We start from the raw sequence: 25,682 nt of genomic DNA on the forward strand, positions 1-25,682 counted from the left end.
CGGTGACAACACTCTGTCAGTCTGTGCAATCTGTCACCACAAGGTATACTTTGAAGAAAAGTGTGTTTTGACATCAGTCAATGCAATTCTGATTTTCTTTTACGATAGGAAAATGTCAGCGTATTGTCTTTACAATTCTCTTCGTAAACATGAAATCATAAACAGTTACACCCTTCTTTATGTGAGTCTACGCCTTTCTCTGTCAGTGTGAAAAATCAAGGCGTAACATTTAAAAAGAAATAAAAAAGGCAAAAATATATACAAATATAAACAATCAGATTAAGAAATGAATGAATAAAGGTGCAAATATCTTTTTAGAAACAAAGTCATTAAAAAAAACAAAATCGCTCTCCCCGGCGGGGAATTGAACCCCGGTCTCCCGCGTGACAGGCGGGGATACTGACCACTATACTACCGAGGAGCTGTTACCGTACGCTTTTGGAAAATCAATGTCGGTAGTCCTCGAGATCAAGACTGAGCGTGTGTAATCTTTCTCCACTACTCTGAAGAAAAGTAGGTTACGTGGCTGGTACATTTGTAAAATTGTCAAAAAATACCACCCACACCCACTGTCTGACAACAGCGAACAATGATCTAAACTGGTAATGGCTGACACTTTTTTTCTTCACGGTTAAGCAACTGCTCTAATAAGACTTAAGCTTAACTGTTGAGAAGTGGTAATTCATTTCTACAATCATAACTTGAAAGGGAGCACATGGACATAACGTGCTGCAATACGTGACTCGGTGACAGTCTTGTTATAACTGCAGAGATTAAATTAAACAACAAAATCATGCATCGGTTTCCCATTTGTAGAAAAGGTTGTCGATTAAAAGCTGTTTTGAAATTAGTGTAATTCTGCTTTCTGTTTAGATAGGGAAAAAATGTCAGCTCATTGCCTATAAATTCTCTTCGTAAACATGAAATCATAAACAGTTACACTCTTCTTTATAAAAGTCTTTTTTTTTTTAAATAGACAAAAACATTTACGAATATGAACAATCAAATAACGAAATAAACGAAGAAAGTTGTAAACAACGTAAAAAAAGAAGAAAAAAAGTGAAAAAAAAATCGCTCTCACCTTCTTTAAGTGAGTCTGCGTCTTTCTCTGAGACAGTGTGAAAAATCGAGACATAAAATTTGAAAATGAAAATAATAGACAAAAATATATACGAACATAACAATCAGATAAAGAAATGAATGAGCAAAGGTGTGAATATCATTTAAAAAAAAAAAAATGGTAATGTAAAAAAAAAAAAAAAAAAAAAAAAAAAAAATCGCTCTCCCCGGCGGGGAATTGAACCCCGGTCTCCCGCGTGACAGGCGGGGATACTGACCACTATACTACCGAGGAGCTGCTACCGACGGAGGAAGGTGGCAGAATGGTTAAGACGCTCAGCTGCCAATACAGAGAGTCCGTGAGGGTGTGGGTTCGAATCCCGCTCTCGCCCTTTCTCCCAAGTTTGACTGGAAAATCAAACTGAGCGTCCAGTCTTTCGGATGAGACGATAAACCGAGGTCCCGTGTGCAGCACGCACTTGGCGCACTGAAAAAGAACCCATGGCAACGAGAGTGTTGTCCTCTGGCGAAATTACGTAAAATGAAATCCACTTTCATAGGTACACAAATATGTAAGCATGCACTCAAGGCCTGACTAAGCGCGTTGGGTTATGCTGCTGGTCAGGCATCTGCTCAACAGATGTGGTGTAGCGTGTATGGATTTGTCCGAACGCAGTGACGCCTCCTTGAGAAAGTGAAACTGAAACTGAAACTGTTACCGTACGCTTATGGAAAATCAATGTCGGTAGTCCTCGAGATCAAGACTGAGCGTGTGTAATCTGTCTCCACTACTTTGAAGAAAAGTAGGTTACGTAGCTGGTACATTTGTAAAATTGTCAAAAAATACAACGAACACCCACTGTCTGACAACAGCGAACAATGATCTAAACTGGTAATGGCTGACACTTTTTTTTCTTCAGCTAAGCCACTGCTCTAATCAGACTTAACTGTTCAGAAGTGGTAATTCATTTCTACAATCATAACTTGAAAGAGTGCACATGGACATAATGTACTGCAATACGTGACTCGGTGACAACACTCTATCAGTCTGTGCAGTCTGTCACCACAAGGTATACTTTGAAGAAAATTGTGTTTTGACATCAGTCAGTGCAATTCTGATTTTCTTTTACGATAGGAAAATGTCAGCATATTGTCTTTACAATTCTCTTCGTAAACATGAAATCATAAACAGTTACACCCTTCTTTATGTGAGTCTGCGCCTTTCTCTGTCAGTGTGAAAAATCAAGGCGTAACATTTCAAAAGAAAAAAAAGGCAAAAATACATACAAATATAAACAATCAGATTAAGAAATGAATGAATAAAGGTGCAAATATCTTTTAAGAAACAAAGTCATAAAAAACAAAATCGCTCTCCCCGGCGGGGAATTGAACCCCGGTCTCCCGCGTGACAGGCGGGGATACTGACCACTATACTACCGAGGAGCTGTTACCGTACGCTTATGGAAAATCAATGTCGGTGGTCCTCGAGATCAAGACTGAGCGTGTGAAACCTGTCTCCACAACTCTGAAGAAAAATATGTTACGTGGCTGGTACATTTGTAAAATTGTCAAAAAATACAACGAACACCCACTGTCTGACAACAGTGAACAGTGATCTAAATTGGTAATGGCTGACACTTTTTTTCTTCAGTTAAGCAACTGCTCTAATAAGACTTAATTGTTCAGAAGTGGTAATTCATTTCTACAATCATAACTTGAAAGAGAGCACATGGACATAATGTACTGCAATACGTGACTCGGTGACAATACTCTGTCAGTCTGTGCAATCTGTCACCACAAGGTATACTTTGAAGAAAAGTGTGTTTTGACATCAGTCAGTGCAATTCTGATTTTCTTTTACGATAGGAAAATGTCAGCGTATTGTCTTTACAATTCTCTTCGTAAACATGAAATCATAAACAGTTACACCCTTCTTTATGCGAGTCTGCGCCTTTCTCTGTCAGTGTGAAAAATCAAGGCGTAACATTTAAAAAGAAAAAAAAGGCAAAAATACATACAAATATAAACAATCAGATTAAGAAATGAATGAATAAAGGTGCAAATATCTTTTAAGAAAAAAAGTCATTAAAAAAAAAATCGCTCTCCCCGGCGGGGAATTGAACCCCGGTCTCCCGCGTGACAGGCGGGGATACTGACCACTATACTACCGAGGAGCTGTTACAGTACGCTTATGGAAAATCAATGTCGGTGGTCCTCGAGATCAAGACTGAGCGTGTGAAACCTGTCTCCACAACTTTGAAGAAAAATATGTTACGTGGCTGGTACATTTGTAAAATTGTCAAAAAATACAACGAACACCCACTGTCTGACAACAGTGAACAGTGATCTAAATTGGTAATGGCTGACACTTTTTTTCTTCAGTTAAGCAACTGCTCTAATAAGAATTAATTGTTCAGAAGTGGTAATTCATTTCTACAATCATAACTTGAAAGAGAGCACATGGACATAATGAACTGCAATACGTGACTCGGTGACAATACTCTGTCAGTCTGTGCAGTCTGTCACCACAAGGTATACTTCGAAGAAAAGTGTGTTTTGACATCAGTCAATGCAATTCTGATTTTCTTTTACGATAGGAAAATGTCAGCGTATTGTCTTTACAATTCTCTTCGTAAACATGAAATCATAAACAGTTACACCCTTCTTTATGCGAGTCTGCGCCTTTCTCTGTCAGTGTGAAAAATCAAGGCGTAACATTTCAAAAGAAAAAAAAGGCAAAAATATATACAAATATAAACAATCAGATTAAGAAATGAATGAATAAAGGTGCAAATATCTTTTAAGAAAAAAAGTCATTAAAAAAAAAATCGCTCTCCCCGGCGGGGAATTGAACCCCGGTCTCCCGCGTGACAGGCGGGGATACTGACCACTATACTACCGAGGAGCTGTTACCGTACGCTTATGGAAAATCAATGTCGGTAGTCCTCGAGATCAAGACTGGGCGTGTGTAATCTTTATCCACTACTCTGAAGAAAAGTAGGTTACGTGGCTGGTACATTTGTAAAATTGTCAAAAAATACCACCCACACCCACTGTCTGACAACAGCGAACAATGATCTAAACTGGTAATAACTGACACTTTTTTTCTTCAGTTAAGCAACTGCTCTAACAAGACTTAACTGTTCAGAAGTGGTAATTCATTTCTACAATCATAACTTGAAAGAGTGCACATGGACATAATGTACTGCAATACATGACTCGGTGACAATACTCTGTCAGTCTGTGCAATCTGTCACCACAAGGTATACTTTGAAGAAAATTGTGTTTTGACATCAGTCAGTGCAATTCTGATTTTCTTTTACGATAGGAAAATGTCAGCGTATTGTCTTTACAATTCTCTTCGTAAACATGAAATCATAAACAGTTACACCCTTCTTTATGTGAGTCTGCGCCTTTCTCTGTCAGTGTGAAAAATCAAGGCGTAACATTTAAAAAGAAAAAAAAGGCAAAAATACATACAAATATAAACAATCAGATTAAGAAATGAATGAATAAAGGTGCAAATATCTTTTAAGAAACAAAGTCATTAAAAAAAAATCGCTCTCCCCGGCGGGGAATTGAACCCCGGTCTCCCGCGTGACAGGCGGGGATACTGACCACTATACTACCGAGGAGCTGTTACAGTACGCTTATGGAAAATCAATGTCGGTGGTCCTCGAGATCAAGACTGAGCGTGTGAAACCTGTCTCCACAACTTTGAAGAAAAATATGTTACGTGGCTGGTACATTTGTAAAATTGTCAAAAAATACAACGAACACCCACTGTCTGACAACAGTGAACAGTGATCTAAATTGGTAATGGCTGACACTTTTTTTCTTCAGTTAAGCAACTGCTCTAATAAGAATTAATTGTTCAGAAGTGGTAATTCATTTCTACAATCATAACTTGAAAGAGAGCACATGGACATAATGAACTGCAATACGTGACTCGGTGACAATACTCTGTCAGTCTGTGCAGTCTGTCACCACAAGGTATACTTCGAAGAAAAGTGTGTTTTGACATCAGTCAGTGCAATTCTGATTTTCTTTTACGATAGGAAAATGTCAGCGTATTGTCTTTACAATTCTCTTCGTAAACATGAAATCATAAACAGTTACACCCTTCTTTATGCGAGTCTGCGCCTTTCTCTGTCAGTGTGAAAAATCAAGGCGTAACATTTCAAAAGAAAAAAAAGGCAAAAATATATACAAATATAAACAATCAGATTAAGAAATGAATGAATAAAGGTGCAAATATCTTTTAAGAAAAAAAGTCATTAAAAAAAAAATCGCTCTCCCCGGCGGGGAATTGAACCCCGGTCTCCCGCGTGACAGGCGGGGATACTGACCACTATACTACCGAGGAGCTGTTACCCTACGCTGATGGAAAATCAACGTCGGTAGTCCTCGAGATCAAGACTGAGCGTGTGTAATCTGTCTCCACTGTGACTTTGAAGAAAAGTAGGTTACGTAGCTGGTACATTTGTAAAATTGTCAAAAAATACCACCCACACCCACTGTCTGACAATAGCGAACAATGATCTAAATTGGTAATGGCTGACACTTTTTTTCTTCAGTTAAGCAACTGCTCTAATAAGACTTAACTGTTCAGAAGTGGTCATTCATTTCTACAATCATAACTTGAAAGAGAGCACATGGACATATTGTACTGCAATACGTTACTCGGTGACAATACTCTGTCAGTCTGTGCAGTCTGTCATCACAAGGTATACTTTGAAGAAAAGTGTGTTTTGACATCAGTCAATGCAATTCTGATTTTCTTTTACGATAGGAAAATGTCAGCGTATTGTCTTTACAATTCTCTTCGTAAGCATGAAATCATAAACAGTTACACCCTTCTTTATGTGAGTCTGCGCCTTTCTCTGTCAGTGTGAAAAATCAAGGCGTAACATTTCTTTTTTTAAAAGAAAAGAAAAAAAGGCAAAAATATATACAAATATAAACAATCAGATTAAGAAATGAATGAATAAAGGTGCAAATATCTTTTAAGAAAAAAAAGGTATTAAAAAAAAACGCTCTCCCCGGCGGGGAATTGAACCCCGGTCTCCCGCGTGACAGGCGGGGATACTGACCACTATACTACCGAGGAGCTGTTACCCTACGCTTATGGAAAATCAATGTCGGTGGTCCTCGAGATCAAGACTGAGCGTGTGAAACCTGTCTCCACAACTCTGAAGAAAAATATGTTACGTGGCTGGTACATTTGTAAAATTGTCAAAAAATACAACGAACACCCACTGTCTGACAACAGTGAACAGTGATCTAAATTGGTAATGGCTGACACTTTTTTTCTTCAGTTAAGCAACTGCTCTAATAAGACTTAATTGTTCAGAAGTGGTAATTCATTTCTACAATCATAACTTGAAAGAGAGCACATGGACATAATGAACTGCAATACGTGACTCGGTGACAATACTCTGTCAGTCTGTGCAGTCTGTCACCACAAGGTATACTTTGAAGAAAAGTGTGTTTTGACATCAGTCAGTGCAATTCTGATTTTCTTTTACGATAGGAAAATGTCAGCGTATTGTCTTTACAATTCTCTTCGTAAACATGAAATCATAAACAGTTACACCCTTCTTTATGTGAGTCTGCGCCTTTCTCTGTCAGTGTGAAAAATCAAGGCGTAACATTTAAAAAGAAAAAAAAGGCAAAAATACATACAAATATAAACAATCAGATTAAGAAATGAATGAATAAAGGTGCAAATATCTTTTAAGAAAAAAAGTCATTAAAAAAAAAATCGCTCTCCCCGGCGGGGAATTGAACCCCGGTCTCCCGCGTGACAGGCGGGGATACTGACCACTATACTACCGAGGAGCTGTTACCCTACGCTTATGGAAAATCAATGTCGGTAGTCCTCGAGATCAAGACTGAGCGTGTGAAACCTGTCTCCACTACTCTGAAGAAAAATATGTTACGTGGCTGGTACATTTGTAAAATTGTCAAAAAATACAACGAACACCCACTGTCTGACAACAGCGAACAATGATCTAAACTGGTAATAGGCTGACACTTTTTTTCTTCAGTTAAGCAACTGCTCTAATAAGACTTAACTGTTCAGAAGTGGTAATTCATTTCTACAATCATAACTTGAAAGAGTGCACATGGACATAATGTACTGCAATACATGACTCGGTGACAATACTCTGTCAGTCTGTGCAGTCTGTCACCACAAGGTATACTTTGAAGAAAATTGTGTTTTGACATCAGTCAGTGCAATTCTGATTTTCTTTTACGACAGGAAAATGTCAGCATATTGTCTTTACAATTCTCTTCGTAAGCATGAAATCATAAACAGTTACACCCTTCTTTATGTGAGTCTGCGCCTTTCTCTGTCAGTGTGAAAAATCAAGGCGTAACATTTTTTTTTTTTAAAAGAAAAGAAAAAAAGGCAAAAATATATACAAATATAAACAATCAGATTAAGAAATGAATGAATAAAGGTGCAAATATCTTTTAAGAAAAAAAGTAATGAAAAAAAAATCGCTCTCCCCGGCGGGGAATTGAACCCCGGTCTCCCGCGTGACAGGCGGGGATACTGACCACTATACTACCGAGGAGCTGACATTGTACGCCAATGGAAAATCAATGTCGGTAGTCCTCGAGATCAAGACTGAGCGTGTGTAATCTGTCTCCACTACTTTGAAGAAAAGTAGGTTACGTGGCTGGTACATTTGTAAAATTGTCAAAAAATACAACCCACACCCACTGTCTGACAACAGCGAACAATGATCTAAACTGGTAATGGCTGACACTTTTTTTTCTTCAGTTAAGCCACTGCTCTAATCAGACTTAACTGTTGAGAAGTGGTAATTCATTTCTACAATCATAACTTGAAAGAGAGCACATGGACATATTGTACTGCAATACGTGACTCGGTGACAGTCTTGTTATAACTGCGGAGATGAAATGAAACGACAAAATCATGCATCGGTTTCCCAGTTGTAGAAAAGGTTGTCGATTAAAAGCTGTTTTGAAATTAGTGTAATTATGCTTTCTGTTTAGACAGGGGAAAAAGGTCAGCTCCTTGCCTATAAATTCTTTTCGTAAACATGAAATCATAAACAGTTACACTTTTCTTTATAAAAGATTTTTTTTAATAGACAAAAACATATACAAATATAAAAAATCAAATAACGAAATAAACGAAGTTGTAAACAACATAAAAATAAGAAAAAAAGTAATGAAAAAAAAATCGCTCTCCCCGGCGGGGAATTGAACCCCGGTCTCCCGCGTGACAGGCGGGGATACTGACCACTATACTACCGAGGAGCTGATACTCAAAGCCCATAGAAAATGAACCTCAGTGTACGCTGTCGCTCTCAGAGACCAATACAGAGTCTGTGCAATCTGTCACCACTTGGTGTCTTTACACTTGTCTTCGTAAACATGTAATCATAATGTGAGTCATTATGTGAGTCTGCCGCGCCTTTCTTTCAGTCAGTGTGAAAAATCGAGACATAACATTAAAAAAAAAAAAAAAAAAAAAAAGAAGAAAAAATGCATACAAATATAAATAGTCAGATTAAGAAATGAATGAATAAAGGTGTAAATATCATTTAAGAAAAAAAAGGTAATGAAAAAAACAAAAAAACAAAAAAAAAAACGCTCTCCCCGGCGGGGAATTGAACCCCGGTCTCCCGCGTGACAGGCGGGGATACTGACCACTATACTACCGAGGAGCTGACACTGACAGCCCATGGAAGATACATGTCAGTATACGCTGTCGCTCCAAGAGATCAATACTGAGTCTGTCCAACCTGTCATCACTACTTGAAAGAAAGATATGTCACGTGGCTGGTACAGTTGTGAAATTATCAAACAACACCACCCACACTCACTGTCTGACAACAGCGAGCAATTATCGAAACTGGTAATGGATGACACTTTATTGTTCAACTAAGCTACTGCTCCAATAAGACTTACCCCATGTCTCTCTCTCTCTGCTTGGCAGATGTGGTGTAGCGTATATGGTTTTGTCCGAACGCAGTGACGCCTCCTTGAGCTACTGAAACTGAAACTGAAACTCTCTCTCTCTCTGTGGTGTCTGTCTGTCTGTTTGTCTTTCTGTCTGTCATCCTTTCGTCTGATGTATGTATGTATGCATGCATGTATGTATGTATCTCTATCTATCTTAGTATATATCTCTATCTTAGGATATATCTATCGATGTGAGTATATTTTTCAGCTGCATAGCAGTTTTCTTTTCAGTGGTGGCAGTGTACATGTTTTGAAAAAAGAAGAAAAAAACTCTTTGCGGGAGAAAAAATAACTAAAGTAAGTATAATACCAGGCACTAATACTCCGGCTGAAACTGATGACATGGTTTCCAAATATGAACAATCAAATAAAGAAATAAACGAAGAAAGTTGTAAACAACATTAAAAAAAAAAAAAAAAAAAAGTAATAAAAAAAAAATCGCTCTCCCCGGCGGGGAATTGAACCCCGGTCTCCCGCGTGACAGGCGGGGATACTGACCACTATACTACCGAGGAGCTGTTACCGTCCGCTTATGGAAAATCAATGTCGGTAGTCCTCGAGATCAAGACTGAGCGTGTGTAATCTTTCTCCACTACTTTGAAGAAAAGTAGGTTACGTGGCTGGTGCATTTGTAAAATTGTCAAAAAATACCACCCACACCCACTGTCTGACAACAGGGAACAGTGATCTAAATTGGTAATGGCTGACACTTTTTTTTTCTTCAGCTAAACTAATGCTCTAACAAGACTTAACTGTTCAGAAGTGGTAATTCATTTCTACAATCATAACTTGAAAATGAGCGCATGGACATAACGTGCTGCAATACGTGACTCGGTGACAATCTTGTTATAACTGCAGAAATTAAATGAAACAACAAAATCGTGCATCGGTTTTTCAGTTGTAGAAAAAGTTGTCGATTAAAAGCTGTTTTGAAATTAATGTAATTCTGCTTTCTGTTTAGATAGGGAAAAAATGTTAGCTCATTGCCAATAAATTCTATTCGTAAACATGAAATCATAAAGTTACACCCCTCTTTATGTGAGTTTGCGACTTTCCCTCAGTGTGAAAAATCCAGACAAAAAAGTTTGAAATAAGAATAATAGAACAAAACACACACAAATATAAACAATCAACTAAAGAAATAAACGAAGAAACTTGTAAACATCATTAAAAAAAAAAAAAAAAAGTAATGAAAAAAACCACTCTCCCCGGCGGGGAATTGAACCCCGGTCTCCCGCGTGACAGGCGGGGATACTGACCACTATACTACCGAGGAGCTGATTCTGTATGCCCATAGGAAATGAATCTCAGTGTACGCTGTCGCACTCAGAGACCAATATTAACTTTCTGCAATCTGTCACCACTAGGTATACTTTGAAGAAAAGACTTTTTTTTAGATCAGTCAAAGCAGTTCTGCTTTTAAGTTTCGACAGGAAAATGTCAGCTTATTGTCTTTACAACTGTCTTCATAAACATGAAATCATAATGTGTGTCATTATGTGACTTGCACCTTTCTCTCAGTCAGTGTAAAAAATCGAGACATAACATTAAAAAAGAGAGAGAAAAAATATACACAAGTATAAATAATCAGATTAAGAAATGAATGAATAAATGTGTAAATATCATTTAAGAAAAAAAAAAGTTAATGAAAAAAAAATCGCTCTCCCCGGCGGGGAATTGAACCCCGGTCTCCCGCGTGACAGGCGGGGATACTGACCACTATACTACCGAGGAGCTGTCACTGAAAGCCCATGGAAGGTAGATGTCGCTGTCGCTCCAAGAGATCAATACTGAGTCTGTCCAGCCTGTCATCACTACTTGAAAGAAAGATATGTCACGTGGATGGTACAGCTGTGAAATTATCAAACAACACCACCCACACTCACTGTCTGACAACAGCGAGCAATTATCTAAACTGGTAATGGCTGACATTTTTTATTCTTCAGCTAAGTCACTGCTCCAATAAGACTAACCCCATCTCTCTCTCTCTCTCTCTCACACAGCACATTTCGAATGTCTTTAAAGTTGCCTAGTTGGAACTGCGTAGAATCAGCTCTATCCGCCACCTACCACTATTTCTCAACCGATGCAACCAAGACACTTGTATGCTCTCTGGTTCTCTCAAGATTGGATTACTGCAACTCTCTTTTGGCCGGCCTTCCCAAATATCTGTTAGACAGACTCCAACGAATTCAGAATAAGGCTGCCAGACTCATTTCCAGAGCTTCCAAATTTGACCATGTTTCTCCTCTCCTTCAGTCTCTCCACTGGTTGCCTGTTCCTGATCGAATAGACTATAAGCCATCCACTCTGACCTTTTTTGCAGTCAACGGATCTGGCCCCAAGTATCTTTCTGAACTCCTCCATATCTATACCCCGTCTCGCCAGCTCCGTTCTTTCTCTGATACTCGACTTCTCAGGATACCTCACGTCAGAAGTAAGACCTATGGACACAGATCGTTTTCTTTTCAATCGTCAAAGACGTGGAACAAGCTCCCTGATAACCTCCGTCATTCTGATTCCCTCGCATCTTTTAAGTCTCGTCTTTAAACTCACCTTTTCCCTCAGCAATAAGTTCAATTGTGGCAGGTCCACTTCCTTTGCGTTAGCTGTGCTTGACTATGTGTGTATACATATGTATGTGTACATAACTACATGCATGTATATGAAAGTGTATTGTGTGTGCGTGTGTTTATGTAAGTTTGTGCCTGCCTATGTGTGCGTATGTGTTAGGGTAGCTGTTAGATACACATGTATGTTAAAATGTATGTATGCAGTGTGTGTGTGTGTGTGTGTGTGTGTGTGTGTGTGTGTGTGTGTAGTCACATTTTGGTGTGTGTGTGTGTGTGTGTATGTAACATTAATGTAATGTTTTATGTCAACAAAGGCGTTTTTGTACAGCACCTAGAGCAGATTTCTGGATAGTGTGCTATATAAGTATCCATTATTATTATTATTTCTCTCTCTCTCTCTCTCTCTGTGATGTCTGTCTGTCCATACATCCTTTCGTCTAATGCATGGATGCATGAATGAATGTATGTATGTATGTATGTATGTACATCTCTATCTATGTTAGTATATATCTCTATCTTAGTATGTATCTATCGATGTGAGTATATTTTTCAGCTGCAAAGCAATTTTCTTTTCAGTGGTGGCATTGTACATGTTTTTGAAAAAAGAAAAAAAAAAACTTTTTCCGGGAGAAAAAATAACTGAAGTAAGTATAATACCAGGCACTAAAATTCCGGTTGAAACTGACGACATGGTTTCCAAATGTAAACAATCAAATAAAGAAATAAACGAAGAAAGTTGTAAACAACATTTTAAAAAAAAGCAATGAAAAAAGAAGTTCTCCCCGGCGGGGAATTGAACCCCGGTCTCCCGCGTGACAGGCGGGGATACTGACCACTATACTACCGAGGAGCTGTTAGTGTACGCCTATGGAAAATCAATGAGATCAAGACTGAGCCTGTTTAATCTGTCTCCACTACTTTCAAGAAAAGTAGGTTACGTGGTTGGTGCATTTGTAAAATTATCTCAGTCAATGTGAAAAATGAAGACATAAAAGTTTGAAATAAGAATAATAGACAAAAACATAAACATTATTTAAAAAAAAAAAAGAAAAAAAAGAAGAAGAAAAAAGTAATGAATAAAAAATCGCTCTCCCCGGCGGGGAATTGAACCCCGGTCTCCCGCGTGACAGGCGGGGATACTGACCACTATACTACCGAGGAGCTGATACTATATGCCCATAGAAAATGAATCTCAGTGTACGTTGTCGTTCTCAGAGATCAATACAAAGTCTGTGCAATCTGTCACCACAAGGTATATTTTGAAGAAAAGTATGTTTTGACATCAGTCAATGCAATTCTGCTTTTCAGTTTCGACAGGAAAATGTCAGCTTATTGTCTTTACAATTGTCTTCGTAAACATGAACTCATAAACAGTTACACCCTTCTTTATGTGAGTCTGCGTCTTTCTCTCAGTCAGTGTGAAAAATCAAGACATAAATGTTTAAAATAGAATTAATAGACAAAAACATACAAAAATAAACAATTAAATAAAGAAATAAACGAAGAAACTTGTAAACATCATAAAAAAGTATTTAAAAAAAAACAACAAAAAAAACTCGCTCTACAATCATAACTTGAAAGAAAGAGAGCGCATGGACATAACGTGCTGCAATACGTGACTCGGTGACAGTCTTGTTATAACTGCAGAGACTAATTGAAACAACAAAATCATGCATCGGTTTCCCAGTGGTTGAAATGGTTGTCAATGAAGCTGTTTTGAAATTAATGTAATTCTGCTTTCTGTTTAGACTGGGGAAAAATGTCATCACATTGCCTGTAAATTCTCTTCGTAAACATTAAATCACAAACAGTTACACCCTTCTTTGTGTGAGTGCGTCTTTCTTTCAGTCAGTGTGAAAAATCAAGACATAAAGGTTTAAAATAAAATTAATAGACCAAAACATATACAAATATGAACAATCAAAAAAGAAATAAACGAAGAAAATTGTAAACATTAAAAAAAAGAAAGTAATGAAAAAAAATCACTCTCCCCGGCGGGGAATTGAACCCCGGTCTCCCGCGTGACAGGCGGGGATACTGACCACTATACTACCGAGGAGCTGACAGTGAAAGGCCATAGAAGATACATGTCGTTATACGCTGTCGCTCCAAGAGATCAGTGCTGAGTCTGTCCAACCTGTCATCACTACTTGAAAGAAAGATATGTCACGTGCCTGGTACAGCTGTGAAGTCATCAAACAACACCACCCACACTCACTGTCTGACAACAGCGAGCAATTATCGAAACTGGTAATGGCTGACACTTTATTGTTCTGCTAAGCCACTGCTCTAATAAGACTTACCCCATCTGTGTGTGTGTGTGTGTGTGTGTGTGTGTGTGTGTGTGATGTCTGTCTGTCTGTTTGTCTTTCTGTCTGTACATCCTTTCGTCTAATGTATGTATGTATGTATGTGTTTGTGTATGTGTGTGTGTATGTGTATGTGTGTATGTATGTATGTATCTCTATCTTAGTAAATATCACTACCTAAGGATATATCTATCGATGTGATGACTGACTGACACTTTTTTTCTTCAGCTAAGCCACTGCTCTAATAAGACTTAACTGTTCAGAAGTGGTAATTCATTTCTACAATCATAACTTGAAAGAGAGCACATGGACATACTGTACTGCAATACGTGACTCGGTGACAGTCTTGTTATAACTGCAGAGATTAAATGAAACAAAAAAAATCATGCATCGGTTTCCCAGTTGTAGAAAAGGTTGTCGATTAAAAACTGTTTTGAAATTAGTGTAATTCTGCTTTCTGTTTAGACAGGGGAAAAAAGTCAGCTCACTGCCTATAAATTCTCCTCGAAAACATGAAATCAGAAACAGTTACACCCTTCTTTTTGTGAGTCTGCGCCTTTCTCTCAGTCAGTATGAAAAACCAAGACATAAATGTTTAAAATAAAAATAGTAGACAAAAACTTATACAAATATAAACAATCAATTAAAGAAATAAACAAAGAAAGTTGTAAACATCAAAAAAATAAAATAAAATAATGAAACAAAAATCGCTCTCCCCGGCGGGGAATTGAACCCCGGTCTCCCGCGTGACAGGCGGGGATACTGACCACTACACTACCGAGGAGCTGTTAGTATACGCATATGCAAAATCAATGTCGGTAGTCCTCGAGATCAAGACTGAGCCTGTGTGATCTGTCTCCACTACTTTGAAGAAAAGTATGTTACGTGGCTGGTGCATTTGTAAAAATGTCAAAAAATACAACCCACACCCACTGTCTGACAACAGCGAACAATGATCTAAACTGGTAATGGCTGACACTTTTTTTTCTTCAGCTAAGCCACTGCTCTAATCAGACTTAACTGTTCAGAAGTGGTAATTCATTTCTACAATCATAACTTGAAAGAGAGCACATGGACATACTGTACTGCAATACGTGACTCGGTGACAGTCTTGTTATAACTGCAGAGATTAAATGAAACAACAAAATCATGCATCGGTTTCCCAGTTGTAGAAAAGGTTGTCGATTAAAAGCTGTTTTGAAATTAGTGTAATTCTGCTTTCTGTTTAGACAGGGGAAAAATGTCAGCTCATAGCTTATAAATTCTGTTCGTAAACATGAAATCATCAACAGTTACACTCTTCTTTATAATTTTTTTTAAATAGACAAAAATATATACAAATATGAACAATCAAATAAAGAAATAAACGAAGAAAGTTGTAAACAACATAAAAAAAAGAAAAAAGGAAAAAAAAAAAATCGCTCTCCCCGGCGGGGAATTGAACCCCGGTCTCCCGCGTGACAGGCGGGGATACTGACCACTATACTACCGAGGAGCTGTTAGTGTACGCCTATGGAAAATCAATGAGATCAAGACTGAGCCTGTTTAATCTGTCTCCACTACTTTCAAGAAAAGTAGGTTACGTGGTTGGTGCATTTGTAAAATTCTCTCAGTCAATGTGAAAAATCAAGACATAAAAGTTTGAAATAAGAATAATAGACAAAAACATAAACATAAACATTATTTTAAAAAAAAGAAAAGAAAAAAAAGTAATGAATAAAAAATCGCTCTCTCCGGCGGGGAATTGAACCCCGGTCTCCCGCGTGACAGGCGGGGATACTGACCACTATACTACCGAGGAGCTGATACTATATGCCCATAGAAAATGAATCTCAGTGTACCTTGTCGTTCTCAGAGATCAATACAAAGTCTGTGCAATCTGTCACCACAAGGTATATTTTGAAGAAAAGTATGTTTTGACATCAGTCAATGCAATTCTGCTTTTCAGTTTCGACAGGAAAATGTCAGCTTATTGTCTTTACAATTGTCTTCGTAAACATGAACTCATAAACAGTTACACCCTTCTTAATGTGAGTCTGCGTCTTTCTCTCAGTCAGTGTGAAAAATCAAGACATAAATGTTTAAAATAGAATTAATAGACAAAAACATACAAAAATAAACAATCAAATAAAGAAATAAACGAAGAAACTTGTAAACATCATAAAAAAAAGTATTAAAAAAACAAAACAAAAAAAACAACCTCGCTCTACAATCATAACTTGAAAGAGAGCGCATGGACATAACGTGCTGCAATACGTGACTCGGTGACAGTCTTGTTATAACTGCAGAGACTAATTGAAACAACAAAATCATGCATCGGTTTCCCAGTGGTTGAAATGGTTGTCAATGAAGCTGTTTTGAAATTAATGTAATTCTGCTTTCTGTTTAGACTGGGGAAAAATGTCATCACATTGCCTGTAAATTCTCTTCGTAAACATTAAATCACAAACAGTTACACCCTTCTTTATGTGAGTGCGTCTTTCTTTCAGTCAGTGTGAAAAATCAAGACATAAAGGTTTAAAATAAAATTAATAGACCAAAACATATACAAATATGAACAATCAAAAAAGAAATAAACGAAGAAAATTGTAAACATTAAAAAAAAGAAAGTAATGAAAAAAAATCACTCTCCCCGGCGGGGAATTGAACCCCGGTCTCCCGCGTGACAGGCGGGGATACTGACCACTATACTACCGAGGAGCTGACACTGAAAGCCCATAGAAGATACATGTCGTTATACGCTGTCGCTCCAAGAGATCAGTACTGAGTCTGTCCAATCTGTCATCACTACTTGAAAGAAAGATATGTCACGTGGATGGTACAGCTGTGAAGTTATCAAACAACAACACCCACACTCACTGTCTGACAACAGCGAGCAATTATCGAAACTGGTAATGGCTGACACTTTATTGTTCTGCTAAGCCACTGCTCTAATAAGACTTACCCCATCTGTGTGTGTGTGTGTGTGTGTGTGTGTGTGTGTGTGTGTGTGTGTGTGTGTGTGTGTGTGTGTGTGTGTGTGTGTGTGTGTGTGTGTGTGTGTGTGTGTGTGTGTGTGTGTGTGTGTGTGATGTCTGTCTGTCTGTTTGTCTTTCTGTCTGTACATCCTTTCGTCTAATGTATGTATGTATGTATGTATGTATGTGTTTGTGTATGTGTGTGTGTATGTGTATGTGTGTATGTATGTATCTCTATCTTAGTAAATATCACTATCTAAGGATATATCTATCGATGTGATGACTGACTGACACTTTTTTTCTTCAGCTAAGCCACTGCTCTAATAAGACTTAACTGTTCAGAAGTGGTAATTCATTTCTACAATCATAACTTGAAAGAGAGCATATGGACATACTGTACTGCAATACGTGACTCGGTGACAGTCTTGTTATAACTGCAGAGATGAAATGAAACAAAAAAAATCATGCATCGGTTTCCCAGTTGTAGAAAAGGTTGTCGATTAAAAACTGTTTTGAAATTAGTGTAATTCTGCTTTCTGTTTAGACAGGGGAAAAAAGTCAGCTCACTGCCTATAAATTCTCCTCGAAAACATGAAATCAGAAACAGTTACACCCTTCTTTTTGTGAGTCTGCGCCTTTCTCTCAGTCAGTATGAAAAACCAAGACATAAATGTTTAAAATAAAAATAGTAGACAAAAACTTATACAAATATAAACAATCAATTAAAGAAATAAACAAAGAAAGTTGTAAACATCAAAAAAATAAAATAAAATAATGAAACAAAAATCGCTCTCCCCGGCGGGGAATTGAACCCCGGTCTCCCGCGTGACAGGCGGGGATACTGACCACTATACTACCGAGGAGCTGTTTGTGTACGCATATGCAAAATCAATGTCGGTAGTCCTCGAGATCAAGACTGAGCCTGTGTGATCTGTCTCCACTACTTTGAAGAAAAGTATGTTACGTGGCTGGTGCATTTGTAAAAATGTCAAAAAATACCACCCACACCCACTGTCTGACAACAGCGAACAATGATCTAAACTGGTAATGGCTGACACTTTTTTTTCTTCAGCTAAGCCACTGCTCTAATCAGACTTAACTGTTCAGAAGTGGTAATTCATTTCTACAATCATAACTTGAAAGAGAGCACATGGACATACTGTACTGCAATACGTGACTCGGTGACAGTCTTGTTATAACTGCAGAGATGAAATGAAACAACAAAATCATGCATCGGTTTCCCAGTTGTAGAAAAGGTTGTCGATTAAAAGCTGTTTTGAAATTAGTGTAATTCTGCTTTCTGTTTAGACAGGGGAAAAATGTCAGCTCATAGCTTATAAATTCTGTTCGTAAACATGAAATCATCAACAGTTACACTCTTCTTTATAATTTTTTTTAAATAGACAAAAATATATACAAATATGAACAATCAAATAAAGAAATAAACGAAGAAAGTTGTAAACAACATAAAAAAAAGAAAAAAGGAAAAAAAAAAAATCGCTCTCCCCGGCGGGGAATTGAACCCCGGTCTCCCGCGTGACAGGCGGGGATACTGACCACTATACTACCGAGGAGCTGATACTGAAAGCCCATAGAAAATGAATCTCAGTGTACGCTGTCGTTCTCAGAGATCAATACGAAGTCTGCAATCTGTCACCACTTGGCATACTTTGAAGAAAAGTATGTTTAGTAGACAAAAACACACACAAATATAAACAAGCAAATAAAGAAATAAACGAAGAAACTTGTAAACATCATTAAAAAAAAAAAAAGTAATGAAAAAAAAATCACTCTCCCCGGCGGGGAATTGAACCCCGGTCTCCCGCGTGACAGGCGGGGATACTGACCACTATACTACCGAGGAGCTGTTTGTGTACGCCTATGCAAAATCAATGTCGGTAGTCCTCGAGATCAAGACTGAGCCTGTGTGATCTGTCTCCACTACTTTGAAGAAAAGTATGTTACGTGGCTGGTGCATTTGTAAAAATGTCAAAAAAATACCACCCACACCCACTGTCTGACAACAGCGAACAATGATCTAAACTGGTAATGGCTGACACTTTTTTTTCTACAATCATAACTTGAAAGAGAGCACATGGACATACTGTACTGCAATACGTGACTCGGTGACAGTCTTGTTATAACTGCAGAGATTAAATGAAACAACAAAATCATGCATCGGTTTCCCAGTTGTAGAAAAGGTTGTCGATTAAAAGCTGTTTTGAAATTAGTGTAATTCTGCTTTCTGTTTAGACAGGGGAAAAATGTCAGCTCATAGCTTATAAATTTTGTTCGTAAACATGAAATCATAAACAGTTACACTCTTCTTTATAATTTTTTTTAAACAGACAAAAACATATACAAATATAAACAATCAAATAAAGAAATAAACGAAGAAAGTTGTAAACAACATAAAAAAAGAAAAAAAAAAATCGCTCTCCCCGGCGGGGAATTGAACCCCGGTCTCCCGCGTGACAGGCGGGGATACTGACCACTATACTACCGAGGAGCTGATACTCAAAGCCCATAGAAAATGAACCTCAGTGTACGCTGTCGCTCTCAGAGACCAATACAGAGTCTGTGCAATCTGTCACCACTTGGTGTCTTTACACTTGTCTTCGTAAACATGAAATCATAATGTGAGTCATTATGTGAGTCTGCCGCGCCTTTCTTTCAGTCAGTGTGAAAAATCCAGACATAACATTAAAAAAATAAAAAGAAAAAAAGAAAAGAAAAAAAAAAAAGAAAGAAAGAAAGAAAAAAAGAAGAACAAATGTGTACAAATATAAATAGATTAAGAAATGAATGAATAAAGGTGTAAATATCATTTAAGAAAACAAAGGTAATGAGAAAAAAAAAGCTCTCCCCGGCGGGGAATTGAACCCCGGTCTCCCGCGTGACAGGCGGGGATACTGACCACTATACTACCGAGGAGCTGATACTGAAAGCCCATAGAAAATGAACCTCAGTGTACGCTGTCGTTCTCAGAGATCAATACGAAGTCTGCAATCTGTCACCACTTGGCATACTTTGAAGAAAAGTATGTTTAGTAGACAAAAACACACACAAATATAAACAATCAAATAAAGAAATAAACGAAGAAACTTGTAAACATCATTAAAAAAAAAAAAAACTAATGAAAAAAAAATCACTCTCCCCGGCGGGGAATTGAACCCCGGTCTCCCGCGTGACAGGCGGGGATACTGACCACTATACTACCGAGGAGCTGTTTGTGTACGCCTATGCAAAATCAATGTCGGTAGTCCTCGAGATCAAGACTGAGCCTGTGTGATCTGTCTCCACTACTTTGAAGAAAAGTATGTTACGTGGCTGGTGCATTTGTAAAAATGTCAAAAAAATACCACCCACACCCACTGTCTGACAACAGCGAACAATGATCTAAACTGGTAATGGCTGACACTTTTTTTTTCTTCAGCTAAGCCACTGCTCTAATCAGACTTAACTGTTCAGAAGTGGTAATTCATTTCTACAATCATAACTTGAAAGAGAGCACATGGACATACTGTACTGCAATACGTGACTCGGTGACAGTCTGTTATAACTGCAGAGATTAAATGAAACAACAAAATCATGCATCGGTTTCCCAGTTGTAGAAAAGGTTGTCGATTAAAAGCTGTCTTGAAATTAGTGTAATTCTGCTTTCTGTTTAGACAGGGGAAAAATGTCAGCTCATAGCTTATAAATTCTGTTCGTAAACATGAAATCATAAACAGTTACACTCTTCCTTATAATTTTTTTTAACAGACAAAAACATATACAAATATGAACAATCAAATAAAGAAATAAACGAAGAAAGTTGTAAACAACATAAAAAAAGAAAAAAAGGAAAAAAAAAAAAATCGCTCTCCCCGGCGGGGAATTGAACCCCGGTCTCCCGCGTGACAGGCGGGGATACTGACCACTATACTACCGAGGAGCTGATACTGAAAGCCCATAGAAAATGAATCTCCGTGTACGCTGTCGTTCCCAGAGATCAATACGAAGTCTGCAATCTGTCACCACTTGGCATACTTTGAAGAAGTGTAATTCTGCTTTCTGTTTAGACAGGGGAAAAAGGTCAGCTCCTTGCCTATAAATTCTTTTCGTAAACATGAAATCATAAACAGTTACACTTTTCTTTATAAAAGATTTTTTTAATAGACAAAAACATATACAAATATAAAAAATCAAATAAAGAAATAAACGAAGTTGTAAACAACATAAAAATATATATACTTTGAAGAAAAGTATGTTTAGTAGACAAAAACACACACAAATATAAACAAGCAAATAAAGAAATAAACGAAGAAACTTGTAAACATCATTAAAAAAAGAAGTAATGAAAAAAAAGAAAAAAAATCGCTCTCCCCGGCGGGGAATTGAACCCCGGTCTCCCGCGTGACAGGCGGGGATACTGACCACTATACTACCGAGGACCTGTTACTGCAAGTTCATGAAAGATTAATGGTTTGTGTACGCTGTCGCTCTTGCACACCAATATATTGAATCAATGCAATATCTCACCAGTTCCTTGAAGAGAACTGAAGAAAGCAACACGGTTGGTTGAGTTGTTAATAATCAAGAAATACCACCCACGTTTATTCTGAAACGATATGCTGTTGACTGCCTTTCTGTCGCTGCACGTCAGTCACATAAAATCACAGTTCTTTCCCGATCCACACGGCAGGACATCAGTCAGCAGGAGTAATTCATTTTCCAGTTTTAAAACACTGAGAAATGAGTGTTCAAACTTGAAACCGTTTTGGTATCAATGAAATTCTATCAGAAATACATACATATATACATACATACGTACATAGCTATCTATATCTATATATTATCTTGGAAACTAATGGCACCACATGTCCTTTAAATTCAGCTCTCTCCCCTGTCTTTTTCTCAGTAATGCCACTCCGACTCAGAAAAGACTATGACTTGAATACAGGCACAGACATGCACCATCATTTATATAATTTGAACACACACACACACACACACACACACACACACTCAAACGGCCGTCTAATATCACTTCAAGTTGAAAGACGTTAAACTGAAGACAACTCAAACACACACAACGGACACACACGCACACACACCGAATATATGACAGATACGTGATGTCCGGGATGACAAATGACCATGAAATGTTAGAATACAACTCGTTCAAGCTATTTACACACACACACACACACACACACTCAAACGGACACACACGCACACACACTGAATATAGGACAGATACGTGATGTCCGGGATGACAAATGACCATGAAATGTTAGAATACAACTCGTTCAAGCTATTTATAAACACACACACACACACTCAAACGGACACACACTGAATATAGGGCAGATACGTGACGTCCGGGATGACAAATGACCATGAAATGTTAGAATACAACTCGTTCAAGCTATTTACTTCTCAGTTTTCCTTTTCTTGTTTGTTTTAATCTACGTAAGTTAATGTTCACCACTACCAATTATGTATTGTTCTCATCAGCTCAGGACAAATCAAAACCTATCGCATGGGCACTTTGTGTTACATACTGATGATAATAAACTGGAGATATACCTGTGTCTGTGATGTCTTTATCATGTCGCTTTTCATTAACAACTTTTAATACAAGGGTCCAATATAAAATGGAATATATATCGACAAGAGTAGGGGAGGTGGCTTGGTTGCTTCTTGTTGATACAGCCTTGCCGACTTTCCGAGAACGTATCAAGGGCTGTGGGGGGTGAGAGAAATGGGTGAGGAAAGGAGACCAAATCAAAATTCAGTCGTTTAGAGTCATGCAGACCTTGCAGATGGGCCATTTTATGGCCGATTACACCGACAGTTCTTAAAAAAGAAAAGAAGAAAAAAAAAGAGAGAAAAACCAGACAGACGCACTGGCAGACAGAATAGGAGTAATACCTTTTTCCTGCTTTTCGTGCTTGCTCTTGCCAAAGTCCTCATCCAGGATCCTGCTGATGCCGAACTTGAGCTTGGGTTCGGATCTCTCAGCAGCCGGGGACGAACCACCGTGCCTCCGGGACTCCTCCAAAGCCTTGAAGGTGGAGCTGTCGGAGGAGCAGAGCTTCTGAAGCTGTGCCAGACCAGACCCGCTGGCGGACGCTGGAGGGGAGAAAGGTCTGTGGGCGTGTGTGTAGGACAACACGTACCCGTAACTCTGGGGGTGGGGCAGGGTGGGGTACCCTCTGGACGTGGCCACCTCCAGGGTGGAGTTCTGAGCCTGTCTGTGGAGAAGGTTCAGCAGTTCGTAAGCTTGCACACCAGCCGGGGCGGCTTTGCCCTTGGGGGCGAGGCCCGGGGGTCCTACCACTGCCGGGCTGTCCGACTGTCCTGGGGGTGCCAGGGCTGCCCAGTACCCGCCCAGCGCTGATGGCACCCACCCGATACACCCGTTTACAAACATGACTGTTTCGTTGACGTTCAGTGACACACCGGTTTACTGGTGATTATTAAACATTAATAGACGCTGTCTTAATTCAAAAGCCACAAATGTATATTTCCGGCCTGTATTGCTCCAGCAGTGTTGTCAGCAAGGTGCTAGCCTGTCGGTGGTGGGCCGGCTGTTCACAACTTATTGCATGTATACTTCAACATACAGGTCTTTGAAACTGTATGCGCAGAAAACAATAATTCTTACCAAGTCACTCAAATAGTCGTTGGTTTGTCTAGCACTTGTTTAGCAGGCACTGATCAAACGACTTCATTTAGATTGTGCTTCCGCAGTCTCGTTACACATCATGTTCTATCGCCGGTTACAAAACAACTGAGCCTGTTTCCCGAACACATCTCCTGACGATTCATTGCGTCTCAACACTTGCCAAACTAAACAACAAACACATATACAAAAAAATGAATACAGCCTCGACTGTCTGTCTGGCCGCGATCATGTATTTTTTAGGACTCTTTTCCGCACCAAATTCCTTGCCGCTGCACAAGTCTCACACCGAAGCAGACGACATCCTGTCGGATTCCCGCGTCTCGCTGTGGTTCCTTTCACAAAATCTCACGCGTAAGAGCACAACTGGACTCAGAAACAATCCTGATATTCCGCCCGACCGTGACAGAATTCCAGACTTTGCTCCAGTTGTCCACTCTCTACCAGTAGCTTTCCGCAGGTCTTTGTGGTTCGTCTTCTCTTGTTGCGCCAAGGGTGACGTCTTCCAGTGCCTGCCTCCTCCACCTGATTTCAACACCAATCTTTTTCAAACTTTTATCACCCGTTCAAACCCCGCCCCTTTCTTTCTCCCACAAAGTGAAGGCTGGGTCACTGGAGGTGTGGATTGGCCGAGCAGTTGAAGGTAATTAAAAGAGGCGTGGCTACGTGCGGAGGGGGCGGAGCTTACGTGGAGAAGGACAGAGCTTTCGGGGGACCGGAAGAGACAGACGAGCGGTTTCCAGCGCCGTGTGTGGCGAGGCCGTGGCACGCGGGATCGCTCACTCATCGTGTCGTCTGCTATTAATCGTTTCACCCATTCACGATTCTCCATTTGGGTCCAGATGAAGATACAAGGGGGTGGCACAGTGGGTGAAAAACCACGGCTGTAAAAAAAAAAAAAAAGAAAAAAAAAAAGAAGAAAAAAGTGGAATTCATTTATAGGTTCGTGGTGAAAAACACACACGCACACACACAAATGCGCACACGATTGCGCGCGCGTACACACACACACACGCACGCACTGATGCATTCACATACAAAAACACAGACGCGCACGTGCACAGCGCGCGTGCGCGCGCGCGCGCGCGCGCACACACACACACACACACACACACAAACAGAAAGAAAGAAAGAAAGAAAGAGAGAGAGAGTGGGAGGAGGGGTTCTACAGCTGGCTTTATGGAAAGATAGGTTCACATTAATTTTGTCTGCCTGTGTGACTGGTATGGGTTTGCCGCTCTCCTGTGCCATTACTTCAGTATTCGCCGCTGACACAGGCGCGTTTTAAATGATGATGGCAACGATGATCATGTTCATTGTAGCCACTGTCATTATCATCATAATTATCATTATAATAGTTTTTTTTTTATAATCCTAATCATTATTATTTCTATCATTATTATCATCATTATTATTACTATCATCATTATCATCATTATTGATAGTAGTCGTAGTAGTAGTATCATCATCATCAACATCAGCAGTAGTAGTAGTAGTAGTATTTGTATTGTATTTGTATTTCATTTTATCACAACAGATTTCTCTGTGTGAAATTCGGGCTGCTCTCCCCCGGGAGAGCGCGTCGCTATACTACAGCGCCACCCCTTTTTTTTCTTCTTTTTTTTTGGTTGTATTTTTTCCTGCGTGCAGTTTTATTTGTTTTTCCTATCGAAGTGGACTTTTCTACAGAATTTTGCCAGGGACAACCCTTTTGTTGCCGTGGGTTCTTTTACGTGCGCTAAGTGCATACTGCACACGGGACCTCGATTTATCGTCTCATCCGAATGACTAGCGTCCAGACCACCACGCAAGGTCTAGTGGAGGGGGAGAAAATATCGGCGGCTGAGTCGTGATTTGAACCAGCGCGCTCAGATTCTCTCGCTTCCCAGGCGGACGCGTTACCTCTGGGCCATCACTCCACATAGTAGGAGGAGGAGGAAGGTAGTATCATCAGTACTATATGATTATCATATCTTCCTCTTCATCGTGATCATTATCACCAGTATTATTGTTGTTGATATAATCACTGTTGTTGCTGTTGTTGTTGATGATGATTCTGTTTTTGTTACATTTGTTCACATTCACTAAGTTTTTGACGAAGGGCTCC

At 39.1% G+C, this 25,682-nt stretch overlaps 1 protein-coding gene and 6 non-coding genes across 8 annotated transcripts in view; all 7 read right to left on the minus strand.

Moving 5' to 3' along the window:
• The window catches only part of LOC143296051 (uncharacterized), a 61,049-nt gene extending 36,975 nt beyond the window's left edge, over window positions 1-24,074 (minus strand). For both annotated transcript variants that reach the window (XM_076607795.1, XM_076607797.1), the window contains exon 1: window positions 22,822-24,074. In XM_076607795.1, coding sequence (XP_076463910.1) covers window positions 22,822-23,323 — 502 coding nt within the window. In that variant the 5' untranslated portion in view covers window positions 23,324-24,074. The remainder of the gene's footprint in view (window positions 1-22,821) is intronic.
• Window positions 350-421, minus strand: Trnad-guc (transfer RNA aspartic acid (anticodon GUC)). The gene has a single exon. It is a non-coding gene; the product is annotated as a tRNA-Asp (tRNA).
• On the minus strand, window positions 1,283-1,354 carry Trnad-guc (transfer RNA aspartic acid (anticodon GUC)). Its single transcript has one exon. It is a non-coding gene; the product is annotated as a tRNA-Asp (tRNA).
• Window positions 2,431-2,502, minus strand: Trnad-guc (transfer RNA aspartic acid (anticodon GUC)). Its single transcript has one exon. It is a non-coding gene; the product is annotated as a tRNA-Asp (tRNA).
• Trnad-guc (transfer RNA aspartic acid (anticodon GUC)) lies at window positions 3,162-3,233 on the minus strand. The gene has a single exon. It is a non-coding gene; the product is annotated as a tRNA-Asp (tRNA).
• On the minus strand, window positions 3,893-3,964 carry Trnad-guc (transfer RNA aspartic acid (anticodon GUC)). The gene has a single exon. It is a non-coding gene; the product is annotated as a tRNA-Asp (tRNA).
• On the minus strand, window positions 4,623-4,694 carry Trnad-guc (transfer RNA aspartic acid (anticodon GUC)). Its single transcript has one exon. It is a non-coding gene; the product is annotated as a tRNA-Asp (tRNA).
• Window positions 24,075-25,682: the final 1,608 nt, after the last annotated feature.

This window comes from Babylonia areolata, chromosome 21 (assembly GCF_041734735.1).
Source record: "Babylonia areolata isolate BAREFJ2019XMU chromosome 21, ASM4173473v1, whole genome shotgun sequence".
NCBI classification, from domain to species: Eukaryota; Metazoa; Mollusca; class Gastropoda; order Neogastropoda; family Buccinidae; genus Babylonia; species Babylonia areolata.